The sequence below is a fragment of the Notolepis coatsorum genome, assembly GCF_963971535.1.
Source record: "Notolepis coatsorum genome assembly, chromosome: 2".
Classification (NCBI taxonomy): domain Eukaryota; kingdom Metazoa; phylum Chordata; class Actinopteri; order Aulopiformes; family Paralepididae; genus Notolepis; species Notolepis coatsorum.
The window spans coordinates 33,700,064-33,719,408 of NC_140166.1; the positions used below are offsets into that span (position 1 = coordinate 33,700,064).

General features: G+C 44.4%; 1 protein-coding gene across 1 annotated transcript in view; it reads right to left on the reverse strand.

Annotated features, from left to right (window-relative positions):
• Positions 1–19,345, reverse strand: part of col27a1b (collagen, type XXVII, alpha 1b) — a 191,350-nt gene that overhangs the window by 112,098 nt on the left and 59,907 nt on the right. The window contains exons 6-7 of the mRNA XM_084308104.1: positions 14,005–14,058; positions 11,200–11,253 (exon numbers count right to left, since the gene is read on the reverse strand). Of these exons, the coding sequence (XP_084164230.1) occupies positions 11,200–11,253; positions 14,005–14,058 (108 nt within the window). The remainder of the gene's footprint in view (positions 1–11,199; positions 11,254–14,004; positions 14,059–19,345) is intronic.

The window sequence follows — 19,345 nt, forward strand, 5'->3', positions numbered from 1 at the left end:
CGTGCTCACAAGAGTCCCCCCCCCCCCCCCCCGATAAGATAAACCCAATGGAAAAACATGCACAACAGATCGCTAACGCTGTCGCGTCCCTGACGAAGATGGACAGGAGCACTTGGACTGGTCCCTGGGGCGCGGTACCTCGCCGACGCCCTGTCTGCTTCCGGCTGCCCTTGAGGGGAAGGACGACGGGATGGGTCAAGTGCTGAGACTCAATCGCATCAGCGACCCAACTAAAATTGCATGTGTGTGTGTTCCTGTGTGTGTGCCACCCATCGCATGTGTGTGTCACTGCATGCCGAATACTGCATGCCGAATAAAGATATACGGTATACAGGCTATTAATAAGATGGCGCCGCAATGACCGGCTGCCTGTCTGTGCGCTCCATCGAGACTGTGCTTACTTTTGTTAATATTTATAGTTTTAAGAGTTTTGTTTGTACCAACTGTTGGTGCATTTAATGTGTATGACCGTCAGTCACTCATAGACATAGGATTACGGGAAATGTACCAACTGGATTACTCTCTGGATCAGCTCTCTGAACCACAACAATGGCCTGTTGAGATCTTGAGAACATCAGGGCCTGACCTCGACCCAAGGAACAAAGGATCCAGGCGGCGAGGGAAGAGAGCTGGAGTCCGTAACAGATTGAGAACCAGGCGACACCGAATGCCGCTACCCAGTATATTGCTAGCCAATGTACAATCAATAGACAATAAACTAGATGACATCAGAGCAAGGATTCAATTCCAGAGAGACGTTAGAGACTGCAATGTTCTCTGCTTCACCGAGACGTGGTTGACGCCGGACGTCCCAGACCACGCCATCCAACCGGCCAAACACTTCTTCATTCACCGCAAGGATAGAACAGTAGAATCCGGCAAACAGCGTGGAGGTGGAATAGCCTTCATGTTGAACAACAATTGGAGCGATCCAGCCAACGTGAAGGAACTTTCGAACAACTGCTCCCCCAACCTGGAATATATATCCATCAAGTGTCGACCTTTCTTCCTCCCGAGGGAGCTAACGTCGATCATCCTGGTCGGAGTGTATATTCCACCGCAAGCAAACACTGGTGACGCGCTCTCCAGGCTCCACGATGAGGTAAACAAACTCCAGTCAGCGAACCTTGACGCTGCTATTGTGGTTGTGGGTGATTTCAATAGCGCCAATCTGAGAAAGGTATTGCCGGACTTCTATCAGCATGTGACTTGTAACACCAGAGGCGGTAACATTTTAGACCACTGTTACTCGCAATTCAAGGGTGGCTTCGGGAAGTCTGATCATGCGGCCATCTTTCTTTCACCAAAATATAAACAAAGAATCAAGAGCACTCCGGTAGTCTCGCGAGGTCAGAGGAGACGCTACAGGCTGCGCCAGGAGAACAGCCTCTCCCTGAACGTCAGCAAAACAAAGGAGATGATTGTGGACTTTAGGAGGTCGGGGGTCAGGGACTACAGCCCCCTCAGCATCGACGGGGCACAGGTTGAGAGAGTGAACAGTTTTAAGTACCTCGGAGCCCACATATCCGAGGACTTGACATGGACCACACACATTGACAGTGTTGTGAAGAACGCACGACAACGCCTCTACTTCCTCAGGCGCCTAAGGAAGTTCCAAGTCAGTCAGAAGATCCTTAAGAACTTCTACTCATGTACAATAGAGAGCATCCTGACTGGCAACATCACCTCCTGGTTTGGGAATAGCACTGCACAAGACCGAAGCAGACTACAGAGAGTGACACATTCAGCCGAACGCACAATTGGAGGGGGGCTTCCCACCCTCCAGAACATTTACAACAAGCGGTGCAGGGGTAAGGCTAAGAGAATCATCAAGGACTCCAGCCACCCAAACAACTGCCTCTTTGAACTGCTGCGGTCAGGCAAGCGATACCGGAGTCTCAAGGCGAGCACAGAAAGACTCAGAAGAAGCTTCTATCCCCAGGCCATCAGGCTGCTCAACGAACAATAAACACTATGCAACAACCATCAAATGCACACAGCACACACATCCACACGCACACACTCACTTTAAACAAACAACACACTGCAGCACCCACTCTCCACACTTTAGATCACCTAAACACACTTTATATTTATTGGTAAAGGATTTGCACTACAACTCGTACACCTTACTGTAAATTGTACCTCAATTGTACCTCATCCCATTTCTGCTTGGCACTATATAGTATTGTATATTAGTACATTGCATAGTATATTGTATATTGTATGGTAACTCAGTTACTTCTATTCTGCATCGAACATTGTACATATGTCTATACTGAACACTGTGACCTCTATTTTTACTTCTATTTTACATGCTATACTATTTTATTTCATACTTATCTTGTCTAGCACAGTCTCTGGAGCGTAACAGTAAGAAGCATTTTGTATAAAAGTATTCTGTACTTCTGTATGACAACTATTAAAGAAACTTGAAACTTGAATACACCAGTCGGTGTCAAGAGCCCCCTCTACATGGGAAGTATCTGCCTCTGCTCTTCTCAGAAGGTTCTCTGTGGAAGACATCTGCGCGGCAGCTTCTTGGTCTTCCTCTTGCCCCTTTATCAACTTTTATCTTCTGGACATGTCAAGAGAATTCTCTCTTTCCCTCTGTGCTCACCCCAAGAGCTCCTCCTCATCATTCTAACTCTAGCTGGATGTTAAGGTCTCCTAGCTCCTTCCCCAGTGGGGGTTTCTTCATGCATGTTTTACACACCTGGATGTCTTCTTCCCTTTGTGGTTACAACTCATATCTCACACACTGCTTCACCAGACATTTCTTCTTTTTCCCCGTTAAAATGCTTCTCCACTTTTATAGACAGACAGCATTGATTCTTCTCAGAGATCAGCCTCCAAAAAAGCTAAATGTTGCGGAATTCGAAATTGAGATATTGGCAATTTTGAGTGCTTTGAAATCTTCTCTATCCGTCTCCTTATATACAAAACCAAAATACGACTTGTATTATGTTAATTATTGTTAGATAGTCCGGCTGTATTATTTCCCATGCTGTGTGAAAAAAAAATAACATTTAGTCAGAGGGGAGTCTCCAGTTTCGATGACGGAGATGGGCAGAAATGACAGCTGCCACCAAATCCATTCCGAAGAAGAGACAACGGACATGGACCCAGTACTTTGTTAGCAGTGTGCAAATATGCCAAGAAAAATGTTATATCTTTGGAACTGTTTGTGTTAATTGTATCTGAATCTGGAGATTCTCTTACATTGCATACAGGCTGGCTGGCAGTGCGGGAAAGTCAGAGGCAGCAGCCAAAGCACGGCGAGGAGAGAGGAAGAATCCGTCTGAGCCCTGCAGCCAGCCCATACAGCCGAGTACAGTAAAAGAAGAAGATGGCAGTCCGTCTCTGGAGAGTGTGAGTGAGTGAGTGAGAGAGAAAGAGAGAGAGAGAGAGAGAGAGAGAGAGAGAGAGAGAGAGAGAGAGAGAGAGAGAGAGAGAGAGAGAGAGAGAGAGAGAGAGAGAGAGAGAGAGATCCTAACCTCAGACTGTCCGACTGTGCAACACAGAGACAAGGACAGATCCTAACCTCAGACTGTGTGACTGACAGATCCTAGCCCCCACACTCTTCTCCATTTATATAAATTATATTGCATACTCTGTTATAAACTCTTCTGTTGACAGAGTCAGCTATGGGGCGACAATAATATGTTCATGAGACATGGTTTCTCTCTTTAGCCATTAAACGGCGTAGTTTATTTCACATTGCACCCAACAGTACATTAGAGTCCTTCTCTTGTGAGAGCGACGGAGGAAGAGACAGAGGGGGAGTTAACATCTCCTTTTATACCTATTACCTGGCGGCAGCATTAGCAGCTCCGCCTATAGCGCCCTCTTGTGGAAACAGTTAGACACAGTTAGACAGTTACTTGCAATCATACATAACATTTAACTTTAACAACTTCTCTCACCTCACTCCAGGATGCCTGAATGCCTTCTACAACAGAACTGCGTTTCCGCGTCTCTGATTGGCCAGGTAATTTCTGGTCATGTGACATGTACGCCCAATCGTGGGACCGCAAGTTTCTACACTGGTTAAGCTTAGGCGCTCGTTCGAAGTTGGTTAAGGTTAGAGTTTGTCTTAGAGCATGGCGATAGAACGCCTGCCCTGATTCCGACGGTTAAGCTTAGGCACTCTTTTGAAGTTGGTTAAGGTTAGAGTTTGTCTTAGAGCATGGCGATAGAACGCCAGGTAGTTTGCAGGCTGTTAGACCCGGAAATAGGCGCAGAACTTGCTGTCCCACGATTGGCGCACATGTCACATGACCTGGCCAATCAGAGCGCAAAACTCGAACGCGGAAACGCAGTTCCGTCGTAGAAGGCATACACACCTCCAGGATAGCTTCCGTAAGGTCCAGCAGGCCTTTTCCTCCCTAAACCTCCTGATTAACACCAGCAAGACCAAGGTCATGTGGTTTGGGAGGAGGGGCTCTACTGCAACCCCCACTGGCTGCGACATCACCACCTTTAACCACCCTACTTGGGGATCTGGCTATAGACAGCACTCTGTCTTTCTCTCACCACATCACCAGATTACAGTCTAAGGTCAAATCCAAACTCGGCGTCTTGTACAGAATGCGCTCTACCTTCACTTCCTATGCTAAACTCACTCTGATTCAAATGACAATACTCCAAATGCTTGATTATGGTGACATAGTCTACAGATCTGCATGTAAGACCTCACTTCACAAATTTGATGTCCTCTACCACTCTGCTATCCGGTTTGCCACCCCTTTCAACACTCACCACTGCACCCTTTACTCCTCCGTCAACTGGCCAGCCCTGCACACCCGTCGCAATATGCACTGGTTCATGCTCATTTACAAAACCCTCCTTGGGTTGTCCCCCCCTTACCTATGTCACCTGTTGCAAATTACATCTGCCACTTACAACACTCTTTCTGCTCAACAATTCTCCTAAAGATTCCGAAAACATACACTGTACTTCATTCAGGGCTGCTGCTGACGATGACGATGATGATGATGATGATGAGATCACTTTCCAAAGAGGGTTGAGAACCATATTTCTTACAGAATGAGTACCAGACCTACTGTGGCAGAGATGGACTATGTCGTTCTTTCCATGTAAATCTTTCAACATAATAGAAAATAACACCTCAGAAAAAGGCTTAGGAGAATCTTACAATTACACGTCATAAAGAGCTGAGTACTGTCCCAGTGTGCATGGTGCTGCTCATGGTTGGCTGTGGAACGAGTGCACTGGTCCAGGCATGGTGCTGCTCATGGTTGGCTGTGGAAAGAGTGCACTGGTCCAGGGCTGGTAATGCGCACACCACCCACCACTCACACACACACACAACACACACACACACACACAACACACACAACACACACACACACACACACACACACACACACACACACACACACACACACACACACACACACACACACACACACACACACACACACACACACACACACACACACACACACACACACACACACACACACACACACACACACACACACACACACACACACACACACACACACACACACACACACGCACACACACACACACGGCGGCCACCTCTTATTTTACAGTGCAGACCGCTGACTGACTCCAGGGTAACCTTCCCATTACATCTTGACACATTTCCCACAGTGGGGGAGGGCTACCTCTGGCTCTGAGCCAGGCATACAGCAGGGACACAGCTCAGACACAGGGCCAACGACACAGGGTAGCCACAAAGCCACAAAGCCATAAAGGGCGGGTTATAGTGTTACTCTGGGTGGGGTTAGGGTTCGGGTTAGACAAGAGGTCGTGAACCCAAGGCATCAAAATCTGGGAACTTGGAAAACTGTTCCATACAGATATTTTCATGGCACTTTCGACTCTTTCATCGCTTCTGAAGAAGCCGACGTGACAACGTGAGTGACGAGCACGGCTCAAACTTTTTTAGAATAATCTTCAGCCAGGTGCAAGACCTCACCTTGTATAGAAGCAGAACAAGATCTCATTATCCTTTAATGTGTCTTTAAAGTATAAGAACCCTATAGCTCTATTCACTCCAGTCTCTGGGGCTTCACTCCAGTCTCTGGGGCTTCACTCCAGTCTCTGGTGCTTCACTCCAGTCTCTGGTGCTTCACTCCAGTCTCTGGGGCCTTCAGTCTCTGGCGCCTTCAGTCTCTGGGGCCTTCAGTCTCTGGGGCCTTCAGTCTCTGGGGCCTTCACTCCAGTCTCTGGGGACTTCACTCCAGTCTCTGGGGCCTTCAGTCTCTGGGGCCTTGCCTTCAGTCTCTGGGGCCTTCACTGCAGTCTCTGGGGCCTTCACTCCAGTCTCTGGGGCCTTCAGTCTCTGGGGCCTTCACTGCAGTCTCTGGGGCCTTCACTCCAGTCTCTGGGGCCTTCAGTCTCTGGGGCCTTCACTGCAGTCTCTGGGGCCTTCACTCTAGTCTCTGGGGCCTTCACTCTAGTCTCTGGGGCCTTCACTCTAGTCTCTGGGGCCTTCACTGCAGTCTCTGGGGCCTTCACTCTAGTCTCTGGGGCCTTCACTCTAGTCTCTGGGGCCTTCACTGCAGTCTCTGGGGCCTTCACTCTAGTCTCTGGGGCCTTCACTCAAAGTATGTTTCACTGTTTATTTCAGGGCTTGGACAGCAGTATACAAATGAACATGGTAAAGTGTATTTTTGTACATGTATTAAAGATACATTGAAGCATAGTATCTGAGAGTGCTGGTATCCTTTTCTGCTTTCAAAGAACACCCCCCCCCCTCTAAATAGATGAAACATGAGGGCACAAAGAACCTCTATTTTTCAGAGAGGGTTCAATTTCCCACAGTTGAAAATGACAATGAGCCGATGCATCTTTAACAACAAACAGAGGCAATTCATCAGTATAAATTGCTAGCTGAAGACAGAACTTTAATTAAACTATTTGAATACAAAAGTGCTTTGTAATGAGTTGCATCCATTGCCAAAATGAAGCACAGCTGCAAACTATGAGGTGGCTTTAACCATAGCCAAGCTGGTGTTGCAATCATTAAGTGGATTCCAGTATAGCGTGTAGCTTTAGCAAGGATAACAGCAAGACAAATGAATTTCTCCAAGCAAGAAAAAATAACACATATAAAAATGAGACTGTAGCCTTTATGTAGTTCTAATATGTAACTTGCATATTTCCCGTTTGCAGAGAAGATTCCACGCTATTGGTCCCTGGTTGCCCAACCAGAAGGGCTCATATTCAAATGGCGAATCCGCGCCGAACCACTATGATGGATCGCTGCTCCCCTCGATGAGCAGGTAGGCGGTGTGTCCTGGACCATAAGAACCAACAGCAACGTTGCTTCCAACATATGGACCAGCATCCCCTAGTTCCACCCGAATTGATCGCCGAGAGCAGGAAGAGAGATCTACTACAATCACTTAAACCACAATTACCATAATTCAACTGGACGAATCTCAGCTCCCCCCCCCCCCCCTTTACTTTACTCTCCATGAGTCATGAGAGGCAATCAGCCTTCCTCAGGTCGGAGCGATCTCCAGTACTACAGTGAAAGAAACAACCTTGAGCGTCCAGATGGCGCTTCGCAGTCAGGCCTGTCCGGTTGCATAATAGATGGTCACAGCCACTGCCGCCAAGGCATTACTACACTCATACAAATGTGGCCTAAACGGACAGAGGAGTGTGCGTGTGTATGTGTGTGTGTATGTGTGTGTATGTGTTTTGCGTGAGTTGCTTAGCAGTGTTACCTCATTACGCGTGACAGTCGTTTCCAAATGAGCGCGCTAGCGACGCCTGAGCGCTCGCCACACCGTGACCTCTCAGCGTATCATGGCTGATGCGCAGCTCTTTTGTTTCTTCCCATATTGGTCATGAAATAACTCTGGCGGCAGACCATGTAAGGGATAGCCTAATGATCGACTGCCAAGTGGGATTTAGAAGAAGCAGCATCTCCCCCGGGAATCTTCGCCCCAGCCTTTAGTGTTTATTTCTAAATACATTCTTCGGCCATTCAGTCAGGTAACACAAGAGTAATTGATTTTGCAATGTTTCTCTGTGTGTGTGTGTGTGTGTGTGTGTGTGTGTGTGTGTGTGTGTGTGTGTGTGTGTGTGTGTGTGTGTGTGTGTGTGTGTGTGTGTGTGTGTGTGTGTGTGTGTGTGTGTGTGTGTGTGTGTGTGTGTGTGTGTGTGTGTGTGTGTGTGTGTGTGTGTGTGTGTGTGTGTGTGTGTGTGTGTGTGTGTGAGACAGAAGAAAAGGAATAGCGTGACGCACTACAGACCCTGTGAGTGGGCTAGCAGCTAGCATGGTTCCCAGTGAGGCCCATCCTGACAACGTCCACAGAGAGCTCTGCTGGCTACAATCATTGTCTTATGATAACTTAATGACTACATTAAGACTGGCCTAAACAACTGCAAACACCTGTGAATAAACATTCCAGACTACTAACAACGAATTAAAGGGCAAATTCCACTGCAAAGCAACGTTCAACTAATTTACCGGACTGAGGCATCACCGATTAATTTTCTTTATGTGGCTGGGCCAAAGCGATCTCTGCTCAGAAACGTCAACGTCATAACGACGCATGGCTCAACCCTCGTTCAATTTAGAAGAACTTGTCATTTGAATTCCCTTAGACTTCATCTCTCTCTCTCGTTCTCATTCCCACTCTCTCTCACCAGATAACGGAGTAACCAGAAGTAACTGATCAGCCCTTCCACTCCTTGTGTGTGTTTGGTAGGAGTGGTACGCTTCGACTGGCGTTATCCGAGACTTTTCGCTGTGTAGTCCTTTGTAAAGCCAGAAGCTGTAGCGCAGTGGTTTAGCACCATTTCTCTGGGCCTGAGCTCAGTAAAGCAAATTTTCAACAAATACAAGAGAGACACCCAGAGTGGAATTCCCTAGATCCAGAGCACATCATTAACTTCATCATAATCTGTTGAGTAAATGACTAGATGAGTAAATGACATATTTAACATAACATTTGGAAAGAGCGTGAGCTGAGCTCCACCCAGAAAACCAGCACAGGTCTCTCCTCCGCGAATGCTTTCATTACTCTGAGGCCAACGGCAATGATGTAACAGGCAGCCCGGCGATTCCAACCGTTAAGAGTTTCCGAGCGAAGAGGAGTGAGGACACAAGTGGACTCCCCAACGCCTGCACAGTTAGACAGCTCTCCAAACAAGAACTGAAGCATCCTGGGGGAGGCATGTTTTAGCCTCCTCATGGGCCACTTCTCAGAGATTCTCCCTCAAAGGGAATGTTTGGAGTGGGCAGGGTCAGGGGGGCTGTGCCGCACGGCTTTGAGTTCCTGATCTTCAGTGTGGTCCTGCTCTTTCATGCAAGGCATACAATTCACGTCTCACAGCACTTTTAAGGGGATTATGATTCTGATCGATTTATTTTTATTTTAGTGTCACATGGACTTATAGGACACTACATATACAGTTGCAATGGTGCATAACGTAACAAGTATTACATTAGATCATAAGTACAAAGTGGTTGGTCTTTTATCCCAAGCTTTACAAAGTAAGAACCTTTACTGAAGCACAAGTTCAAGGCTTTCAGAATGAACCAGCCAAAATAAATGTGCAGAGATTGAATAAAGACACATTTACATTTCTTATTTTGTCATATACTGTAAGGGACGGCAAAATATAAAAATTTTGGATTTCGATTTCAGTTTCTCCCACAAAATCCTTTCCTGCTCTGGGATGGTATGATGGTGGAACACAGTTCTGAACATTCACAAACATACCTCACTGACATCTGTGTACCAGCTTGGACCATGTGACCAATTCAAGGCCCACAAGGCTGCAGGCTGAATGTGATCAATAATCAATAGACCTAACACTCATTTAGAAATGTAGATATCCTTTACAGTGCAGTTTGGCTGAGAGGGAAAGAGACGTTTTAAAGAAGGATTGTATGTTTTTGTTGTGAAAGTACTGAAGTTGGTGATGTCATGGGAAGCTGTGCTGGAATGCTAAGTAAAATTGGACTTGTTTTCCTTTTTTCCCCATCCATTCCTTCGAAATTCTAAATCCCCTGCCTTATCAAAGAGAAGTCGATATTAGAAGATGTCCTTCAAGGTAAAGACCACAGACAATGCTAGGGGCCATCTTTCAATAACCCTCTCGTTTTCCCATAACCAGTCGAGCCGGACCCCCTTATTTGGGCAGGGAAATTACGTCATACCTGAGATGCTGCTTCTCCTCACACCACTTATTTTCTAACAATGTAACATACTTCTGAAATGAATGGCTTTGTGCAAGACAGGTGAGCGCTGAGGCAGAGAGATGCCAAGATGAGAGATATTTTGTGTGTGCGTGTGTGCGTGTGTCTGTGTGTGTGTGTGTGTGCGTGCGTGCATGCGTGCGTGTGTGTGCGTGTGTGTGTGTTCACACTACAGTATGTATGTGTGTTCCCTATCGTTCTCTAATAGCCCAGGACCAGAATTGCTCATCTCTCAAACTCGTGTGGGTGAATAATTAATTGCAACATAATATATGTCATTTAAATCTGTAAAATAAATCTTTAATAAGCAAATATCCATAAAGGACCCACCTTTTGATGAAACCAATAGCCTTCCTTGTATTCATTGAGGCCAGATGAGAATGAACTGCAGTGCATTTACAATAACATTAAGCTGATATGCACACATTGAAAAGATCAACAAAATGACCAGTTAAGCTAGTGACCTCAAGAAAATGCACTTCTCTTAGACATTATTATGTGTCTGGCCCCGATAAATCATCTCTATTGTTTCATTCCAGCCCCCTTGGTAATAATTGAGTTTAACACCTCTGGTTTAGACTATAAAGATTGCATACAGAGATGCATGCATGAACCGGCAAGCGCTCACACCAATTTAAATGGATCTCCACCCATTTTAAGAAGCCCACACAATTTGTGTGACATTGTAAATAGAAATTAGTAGCATTTGCCAGGTAAAAACACATATTAAGTCCTTCTATATAATTTACTACATTATGAAACCGTTAAGAAACTGTGCTACACGTTTTTGAGAGACAACGTCTGAAATCATTAACCTCCATAAAGCATTGCTGACAAATCCTAAGAATTTCTACTTCCAATATCTAACCCCCCCCCCCCCCTAAAATAAAAACACACTGATCCGAGTGTTTCTTGGGTGGGACTGAGAAGACAGATCGGTAGCGTATGTCTTTAAGTTTGGATTTCAACTAAAGCAATTGTACCTTTTGTCCATCTTGGCCAGTCAGTCCAGGGAGCCCGGCAACACCAGCCTCTCCCTGAAAAGACAAGGATCAGTGTTACATACATGTATCTGACAATGGTGGAAAGTAACTAAGTATTTTACTCAAGTACTGTACTTAAGTACAATTTCGAGCAATTTTTTTTGGATCCACTTTTTCTCCTTATTTTTCTCCCATCCCAATTTCACCTCGCCAATTCCCCCTTCAATTCTCCCCTCCCCTGTCTCGAACGTTGTTAGACTATGCCTCCCACTGGTCGGCTGCAGCGAGGACCAAGCCTTGCATCACGTGTCCCCTCCGCGTGTAGTCTTTTACCAACGCACTTGCAGTTCCACGTTCGGGTTCCGCGATCTGATTGACCACTGACGTTTCTCTCTGCGTCAATCGCGTTACGCCTATTTCTGCCTCTAACAGCCTGCTAGCTAGCTAATGCCTAGTTCTATCACTGGTTAAGCTTGGCGACTCTTTCGAAGTTGGTTATGGTTAGAGTTTGGAATCAGGGCTGGTGGTCTATCGCCCTGCTCTAAGACAAACTCTAACCTTAACCAACTTCGAAAGAGTCGCCAAGCTTAACCAGTGATAGAACTAGGCGTCACGCGATTGGCGCTGAGAGAAACGTCAGTGGCCAATCAGATCGGGAAAAACTGCAAGTGCGTTGGTAAAAGACTACACGCGTCCCCTCCGGTACACGAGGAGGCAGCTGTCGCATCTTTTCACCTGTACAGCGCGATCTCTCAGTGGCAAGGAGTAACGCGTGGGAGGCTCACGCTGCCCCCGATGCTTCCTGATTCTGCTGTACAGGCGCACCAACCGACCTGTAGGAGTCGCTGTCCACAACGTCCAATCCCCACCCACCAGCTTTCCCACCCCTAACACTGCCAATTGTGTTAGTATGAACGACCAGCCAAGCTGGTAGCAACGGTGAGAGCTGGGCTCGAACCCAGCGTCTCCTGCGTTAGTGGCGAGCACCTTGCCCACTGCGCCACTTAGCTGCCCCAATTTCGAGCTACTTGTACTTTGTGAGTATTTACATTTTAGGGAATTTTATACTTTTACTAACTCCACTACATTTCAAGGTAAATATTGTACTTTTTACTCCACTACATTTATCTGAACCCATCATTTACTAGTTACTTTGAAGAAAAGGATGTTGCATAGAAAACATAATACAAAATACAAAATGTATGAAGATTATATACTTTCACATTTGACGCCTGTCAACTTCAAGAGGACGTAATCAGAGCAGCATAACTGGACCACATACCACTTTAACACAACCTTTAATCAGAGCAGCACAACTAGACCACGTACCACTTTAACACAACCTTTAATCAGAGCAGCACAACTGGACCACGTACCACTTTAACACAACCTTTAGAGGTCAAAGGATACACAGACATCATGTAGAATGTGTACTTTTACTTTAGATACTTAAGTACATTCAATAGCAAATACTTCTCTACTTTTACTTACGTAGAATTTGAATGGAGGACTTTTACTTTGACCAGAGTACTCATTTATCTGAGTATTTCTACTTTTACTTAAGTAAAGGAACTGTGTACTTCTTCCACCGCTGCCTGCCGATGACTGAGTGAGACGGGAGCGAAGGATCATGTAACACATTTACATTTAGTCATTTAGCTGAACTAAAGTTCTGGACGACAGGTCAGCAGGAAGGGTACAACTATTTTATTTTAATTTGAATTTTTTATCTCTCTTTCTCAGATTTTTCTCTGTTTTCTCCCAGTCCCAATTTAGCCGTTTTGCCAATTCCCCCCCTCCCGTAATAAAATCAAAATCAAATCAAAATCAAAAATAAAATAAAATCCCCTACCTGGTTGTTGTGCGCATGTTCTCCTACTGGTCGGTACAAGGGAACCCTGAAGTATCCACACGCTTCCTCCGACACGTGCGGCGACAGCCAGTGGCTCTCTTCTCACATGGCAGCGAGGGCTCTCATTGGTGAAGCGTAACGCGTGGGAGGTCACGCTGCCTTCCTCAAGTCCTGCCTCCGCTGAGCAAGCGCCCAGACCTGACCTGTAGGCGTCGCTGTCCACAACGCCAGTTTCCCACCCAGGGCTTCCCTCCCCCTAACCCAGCCAAACGAGTTAGTATAGCGATCAGCCCAAGCCGCAGGCAATGCTGACTCCGGGAGTCGAGACCGCAGCCTCTTGCATTGGTGACGAGCACAATCTCCGCTACGCCACCTGACCGCCCCTCGGAAGGGTACAACTCTTACAGCCGAGTAACAATGTTCATCAAACAGTGCTGAAACTCGGGCGCTGCAGTGTATAGTAGTAGAGACATATTGGTATAGTAGGAAGAGTGCATGATAGTATAAGACAGTAAGAAGGTTAGTGGGTTTTCTTGTTTTCTTTTTATTCATTTCAGATATTGATTGAAGAAGTGTGTTTTTAGTCAACGGCGAAAGATTGGTTGGGTTCAGCTGTCCTAACTGTGGTGGGAAGTTTGTTCCACCATTGTGGAGCGAGGACAGAGAATAGGCGGCTTCTCCTTGATGACCCTCCGGGAGCTTGGATAGGAGTGGATCTGAGGCGGCCAGAGGATGTAGAGCGGAGGGGTCTTGAGGGTGTGTAGTTAGACTCGTTAGAGACCATTGACCAGAGGTAGGCGGGAGCCGTTCCCTTCTCTGCGCGATATGCTAGGTCGAGGGCCTTGAAGCGGATTTGTGCGGCGATGGGGAGCCAGTGCAGGTCCCTAAGAAGTGGGGTAACATGGGCTGACTTTGGTAGGTTGGAGATCAGGCGGGCGGCTGCAAGTACTTACTTTCTGTCCTTTTAGGGCTCGACCAGGTGACAGTCCGGGATCTCCCTTGTGTCCCTAAATGACAAACAGAGAAACATATTTCTTAGATACGGCAATTCACTAATACAGTATAATTTAGTTCAGATGAACATTACAATAGCTAAGCAGTGTCGCATACACGTATGCACAAAATACCAGAGGCACAGAGTTTAGTGTTAGTAGCTAAACGCTAATTTACAACATTTACAATATAAAGTTTGTAGCCCTTCAGAACCCTAACCCTATCTGCTTGCTTGCCTACACTTATGATCATGTGTACCTAATACATCTTATCATTTTTTGTACATGTCTGCAAATGCATGTGCTATGCGTCTGCTAATGTATGTGCTGCCATACATAGCTCTCATGTCTGTTCGTCTGCATACAGAGTATTTGTGCTTATGTTTGTACATGTCTGCTAACATAATGTCGTCAATGTGCTCTAAATTGTACTGATATTTTGCATGATGTGTTTTTAACCTGTTCTTAATTAACCGTTTGCATGCCATATATATTATAATGCTTTCTTTTTTAGCTGCTTTTTAATACCAGGCCCAGGGAAAACAGTAGAAAAATAAGCTTTGGCTAACACCGTCTCACACAGTAATGTTCATTAATGTGTGTTGTCCCTGTTCAAATAAAGTCTAAACTAAAACTAGCAGTTTCTAGAAGTTGTTTATAGCACTGACTGCATAGCATTGACGGAGTGCAGCAGCCTGCGTGGTGGCATGTATAGTATGACTCACGCTACACATTAACAGTCCTGTTTACACAAGAGCACAATCCAGTTATGCCCCCCGGTACCACAGTTTACAGCGAGCCACTGAGAAGTGTCAGGGAGCGACCGGGCACATTCTTCTCCCTTTTCGGGGCAGTGAGAACTTCAGGCTGGTTAAATATCTGCAGTGATTCAATATATTAACACGATTATGGTGAGAGATGTGTTTCGCGGGAGAATAGCCGAGGGTGAGGAATGACAAGTTGGCAGATTCAAACTACAAATGGGTCAACCTTTCAGAAATTCTCAGACTGATATGCATGTGTTTCTCGGAGTTCTGTACTGGGTTTTAAGTGGGTTTCATGGGTTCCCTGGACTAGGACCATGTGACGTTTCAACTCAAGCAGAAACGGGAAAACAACCAAAACTGGAGATGTGAAGTTTTCAGTCCAATAGGATCAATACTATTATAATATTAACATATTATAAAGAATGATTCAGTGTCTGTCCAACAACAGATTAGAAGGGTTGCAATACAGAACAGAACAGATCACCATTTCAATCAATATGTACTAACTATAACATCACTGCAACTGAAACACTAATATTTGAACAGTATATCATTTTAATGAGACTCATAAACCACAACCCTTTAGTCTAGTCATTCTTAAACAGGACAAAAGGACATGTTGTATTTTACCAGGTTAATGATGGAGGATAATGCAGATACTGCCGTTAGCATCTGTATGGTTAAAGGGTTAACCGTATGTAGTGTGGTAGTGAAATGGTTAACAGTATGTAGTGTGGTAGTGAAAGGGTTACCCATCTGTAGTGTGGTAGTGAAAGGGTTCTGTAGTGTGGTAGTGAAAGGGTTAACCGTCTGTAGTGTGGTAGTGAAAGAGTTAACCATCTGTAGTGTGGTAGTGAAAGGGTTAACCCTGTCTAGTGTGTTAGTGAAAAGGTTAACCATCTGTAGTATGGTAGTGAAAGTGTTAACCTTCTGTAGTGTGGTAGTGAAAGGGTTAACCATTTATATTGTGGTAGTGAAAGGGTTCTGTAGTGTGGTAGTGAAAGGGTTAACTGTCTGTAGTGTGGTAGTGAAAGGGTTAACATTATGTAGTGTGTTAGTGAAAGGGTTAACCTTCTGTAGTGTGGTAGTGAAAGGGTTAAATGGTCTTTGTGTAAGTTCCCTCCAGACCAGCTTCTCCTCAACAGAGCCAGGAGCCATACATGAGCCAAAACCTAGATGTTTTTCTATAGTAAGAAACCTCAGGAGTTTTCATCCAGCAGAAAACCAGCTGTATTAAAGCAATTATTTTGAATAGGATCAAAATAAGGACCTGGATGTTAATAAGGACCATATTCTATACCTATTTTATTTTTACATGCTATGCCTACATTTATTAAATTTCTCAGATAGACATATTATGGCACACTCAAAATATACATTCCACTATGAAATTGTATGTTTTCATACTGTTCATTTGTCTAAACTAGAGCACTGTGCCAAACTGTTTGCATATGATCTAGGTTTGGTTACGGATCCAGTTAACACAAATGTATACAGTATATACTGTAGGGGTTATCATTTTCCAGGCAATATCACAGGCTCTAACCAAAGCATGGTATCCATTATGTTTTACTGTCAAAGACAGGGTGGAAAATGTTGAAATGCACTGCATCTATAAGGATTAGGTATGGATTTAAAGCATGAGCAAGTTTCCATTCTATTCTAGTTCAATGTGTAACATATTGACTTCCTTTGTGAATTAAGAATGAAATTCAGTATCATGGAGCTTAACAACTGTGTCTATTGATTATTCAAACGTAGAACATAGAATTACACCGTAAGTACATAAGGTCAGCGAGACATTCAATATGTTCTGAGGATGCGATGACTTTTAAAAGGCCAAAGCAGTGGAACCACAATCTGAATCCAACATGATGTCATTTAGTTTAGTTTAGTTAATTTCAACGAATATAAAATAATGCAAAGCAGAAATATACAAAGTATCCAAATCAAGGATGACACATCAAAGTCACAGACTTATTTTCAATGTGGTCCTTGAATTTAAACCAAGTTTGGTGGAAGACAGTGGCAGCAAGTTGGTGCATAATGAAAAACATTCAAAGAAAAGTGTGCAGCAATACAAAGATTTGCCTCGCACAGCCAGACCTCTCTCCACACTGTGTTAGCACTGTGCTGGTGCAAGAGAGACGTCTGGCAGAACCCAGTATCATAGTGCACTAGGGTGAGAAACTCTGGGTTGTTTGTATTTCTCAAACCAATCACAATCATCTAGGGCAGCGGTTCCCAAACTTTTTTGGCTGTGCACCCCCTATCACCTCCCGACCTAGCTGACGCACCCCCCAATGGGTTTCTGTTAGAAAAAATTGTTGCTGGTCTCCGTGCACAGATTAGATTTTTTATTTGATCTCTTCCCACGGCGACTATGGATAGGGAATTTCTTTATTTAATTAAAATGTTCACGACAACATGGATGCATGTACTCTGCCAGCATGTTTAATATCCATAATACTAAAGGTTTGACTAAGATTTTTATGAAATTGTATTGAAAAAAAATAAAAAAAAATAAAATTAATTTACCACCATTAGCCTTTTCATGTCACGCACCACCTAGAGGGCGCTCGCGCACCCCGCACCACAGTTTGGGAACCACTGGTCTAGGGCGGTGCTAAGCACAAAATGCAGCTTACAAAATAGCTGAGAAATGTTTTGCATCATGAGAGTGTAGCGTGCTAGTTCCAAGACTTGTTGTTGTTGTTGTTGTTGTTGTTGTTGCTGATTCTAGAAACAGGGTTTTTTAGAAACGGTAAAAACAAAACAGCAGATAAGGAAATTGACATTTTGTCGATGGATGTAGTCGCCGCCAGTGGGAGGTTTATATACGCGGACTAAAAACAAAAATAAAATAATTCAAATAACTAATTCTAGTTATAATTTTAACTATGTACAGTTGTTTGAACTCCTTGCTTCCAAATTCATGTTTTTTTTTTTTTTTTTTTAAACTTAAATTTTTATTTTCATTTTTTCATACATACATAGACAACATTCATAGACAATACACAGTACATAAATTAAAACAAATAGACAAAAAATGGGTAAAGAAAAAGTGTGACATGGGTCCTTCGGTCCCTTCTACATTTGCATTATTTATTTACATTTTTATTCATTTCCTTGTATCCTTTTCAAACCTCTGTGATGTCGTTACTTCCCCTCCTGTATTCTTCCCATTTTCCCCATTTCCATTCAAACTTTTCTTCTTGCAGCCTCAGCAGATGTGTGATTCTCTCCATTTCCTGTATCCCCTCTACCAACTCTATCCATTGATCCTTTGTCGGCACTTCTACCTTGTACCACAGTTTAGTTAAAGCTTTCTTGGCTGCCACTATCAATATCTTAATCAAATATTTGTCTTCCCCTTGGATTCCTTCCTGTGACAGATTCCCCAAATACAACACTTGGCCTCCCTGGGGTATTTCGTATCCTATTATTTCATTTATTATCCCTCCTATCTCTTCCCAGTAGTGCCTTATCTTCTGACATCCCCAGAATATGTGTGTATGGTTCGCCCCTTCCTGTCCACACTCCCTCCAACATGTTTTCTTTGCTGGTGTGTAATTGCCCTGTATTTCTGGTGTTATAAAGTATCTAATTATATTTTTCCATCCAAACTCCCTCCATATCCTTGATCCTGTGGTTGTTTGTTGTGTCATACCATTCCTCCTCCGTTATCTCTATTTCCAACTCTCTTTCCCACTTTTCTTTCACATACAATGTTGTATCCAAATTCATGTTTTCACTGTATAATAAGTTACTAAACTCCAATCAACCAAATCAGACTGTTGAAATTAGAGGTTCTATGTAGGATTGTTAGTAACTGTCTAACTGCATATATAACTGTTTCCACTAGAGGGCGCTCTAGGCGGAGCCACTCAAGATACCACCAGGTGGCAAGTATAAATAGAGATGTCTCCTCCCCCTCTACCTCTTTCTCCACCAGCCTCTCAGAGAGAGGAGAACTCATGTGCTGCTGCTCATACCATGCAGTGGCGAATCCTCATGGAAGCCAACGGAAGCCAGGCCTCCCTATAAAAATATGAATTAATATCAAATATGAAATATGATTTTTTATTTATTTTTTTATATATAGTTTACAATAATAATAAAAAAATCATTATTTCTGTGTTATAATTTTTTATGTCTCCCTCTTCTCCTTCTCACTCTCTCTAACACACTGTCAGACTCACTGCAGCAGAGGAGACTGGAGAGGAGGCAGGGGGGAGGTGTCTTTCTCCAGCCTCCCCATGTATGTGGACTCCAAAACCAATACTAGCCAATCAGATTCGAGCTGACTAAAGCCCTGCCCACACCTTAAAACGGGCCTGTCAGCAGACTAAGTAGTCTGGCCTCCCCTCTGCACATTTGAAAATTGTATTAACCCGTGACTGCTCCCACGGGCCGAATATTGCCCCGATCCTCGCGAGTGTATTGAGCCATACTGTATTGTACCCATTCTGTAATCTGTTAAATAAATAAAAATAAAGTTTGACAGGCCGCCGAGCCATACTGTAGTGTACATG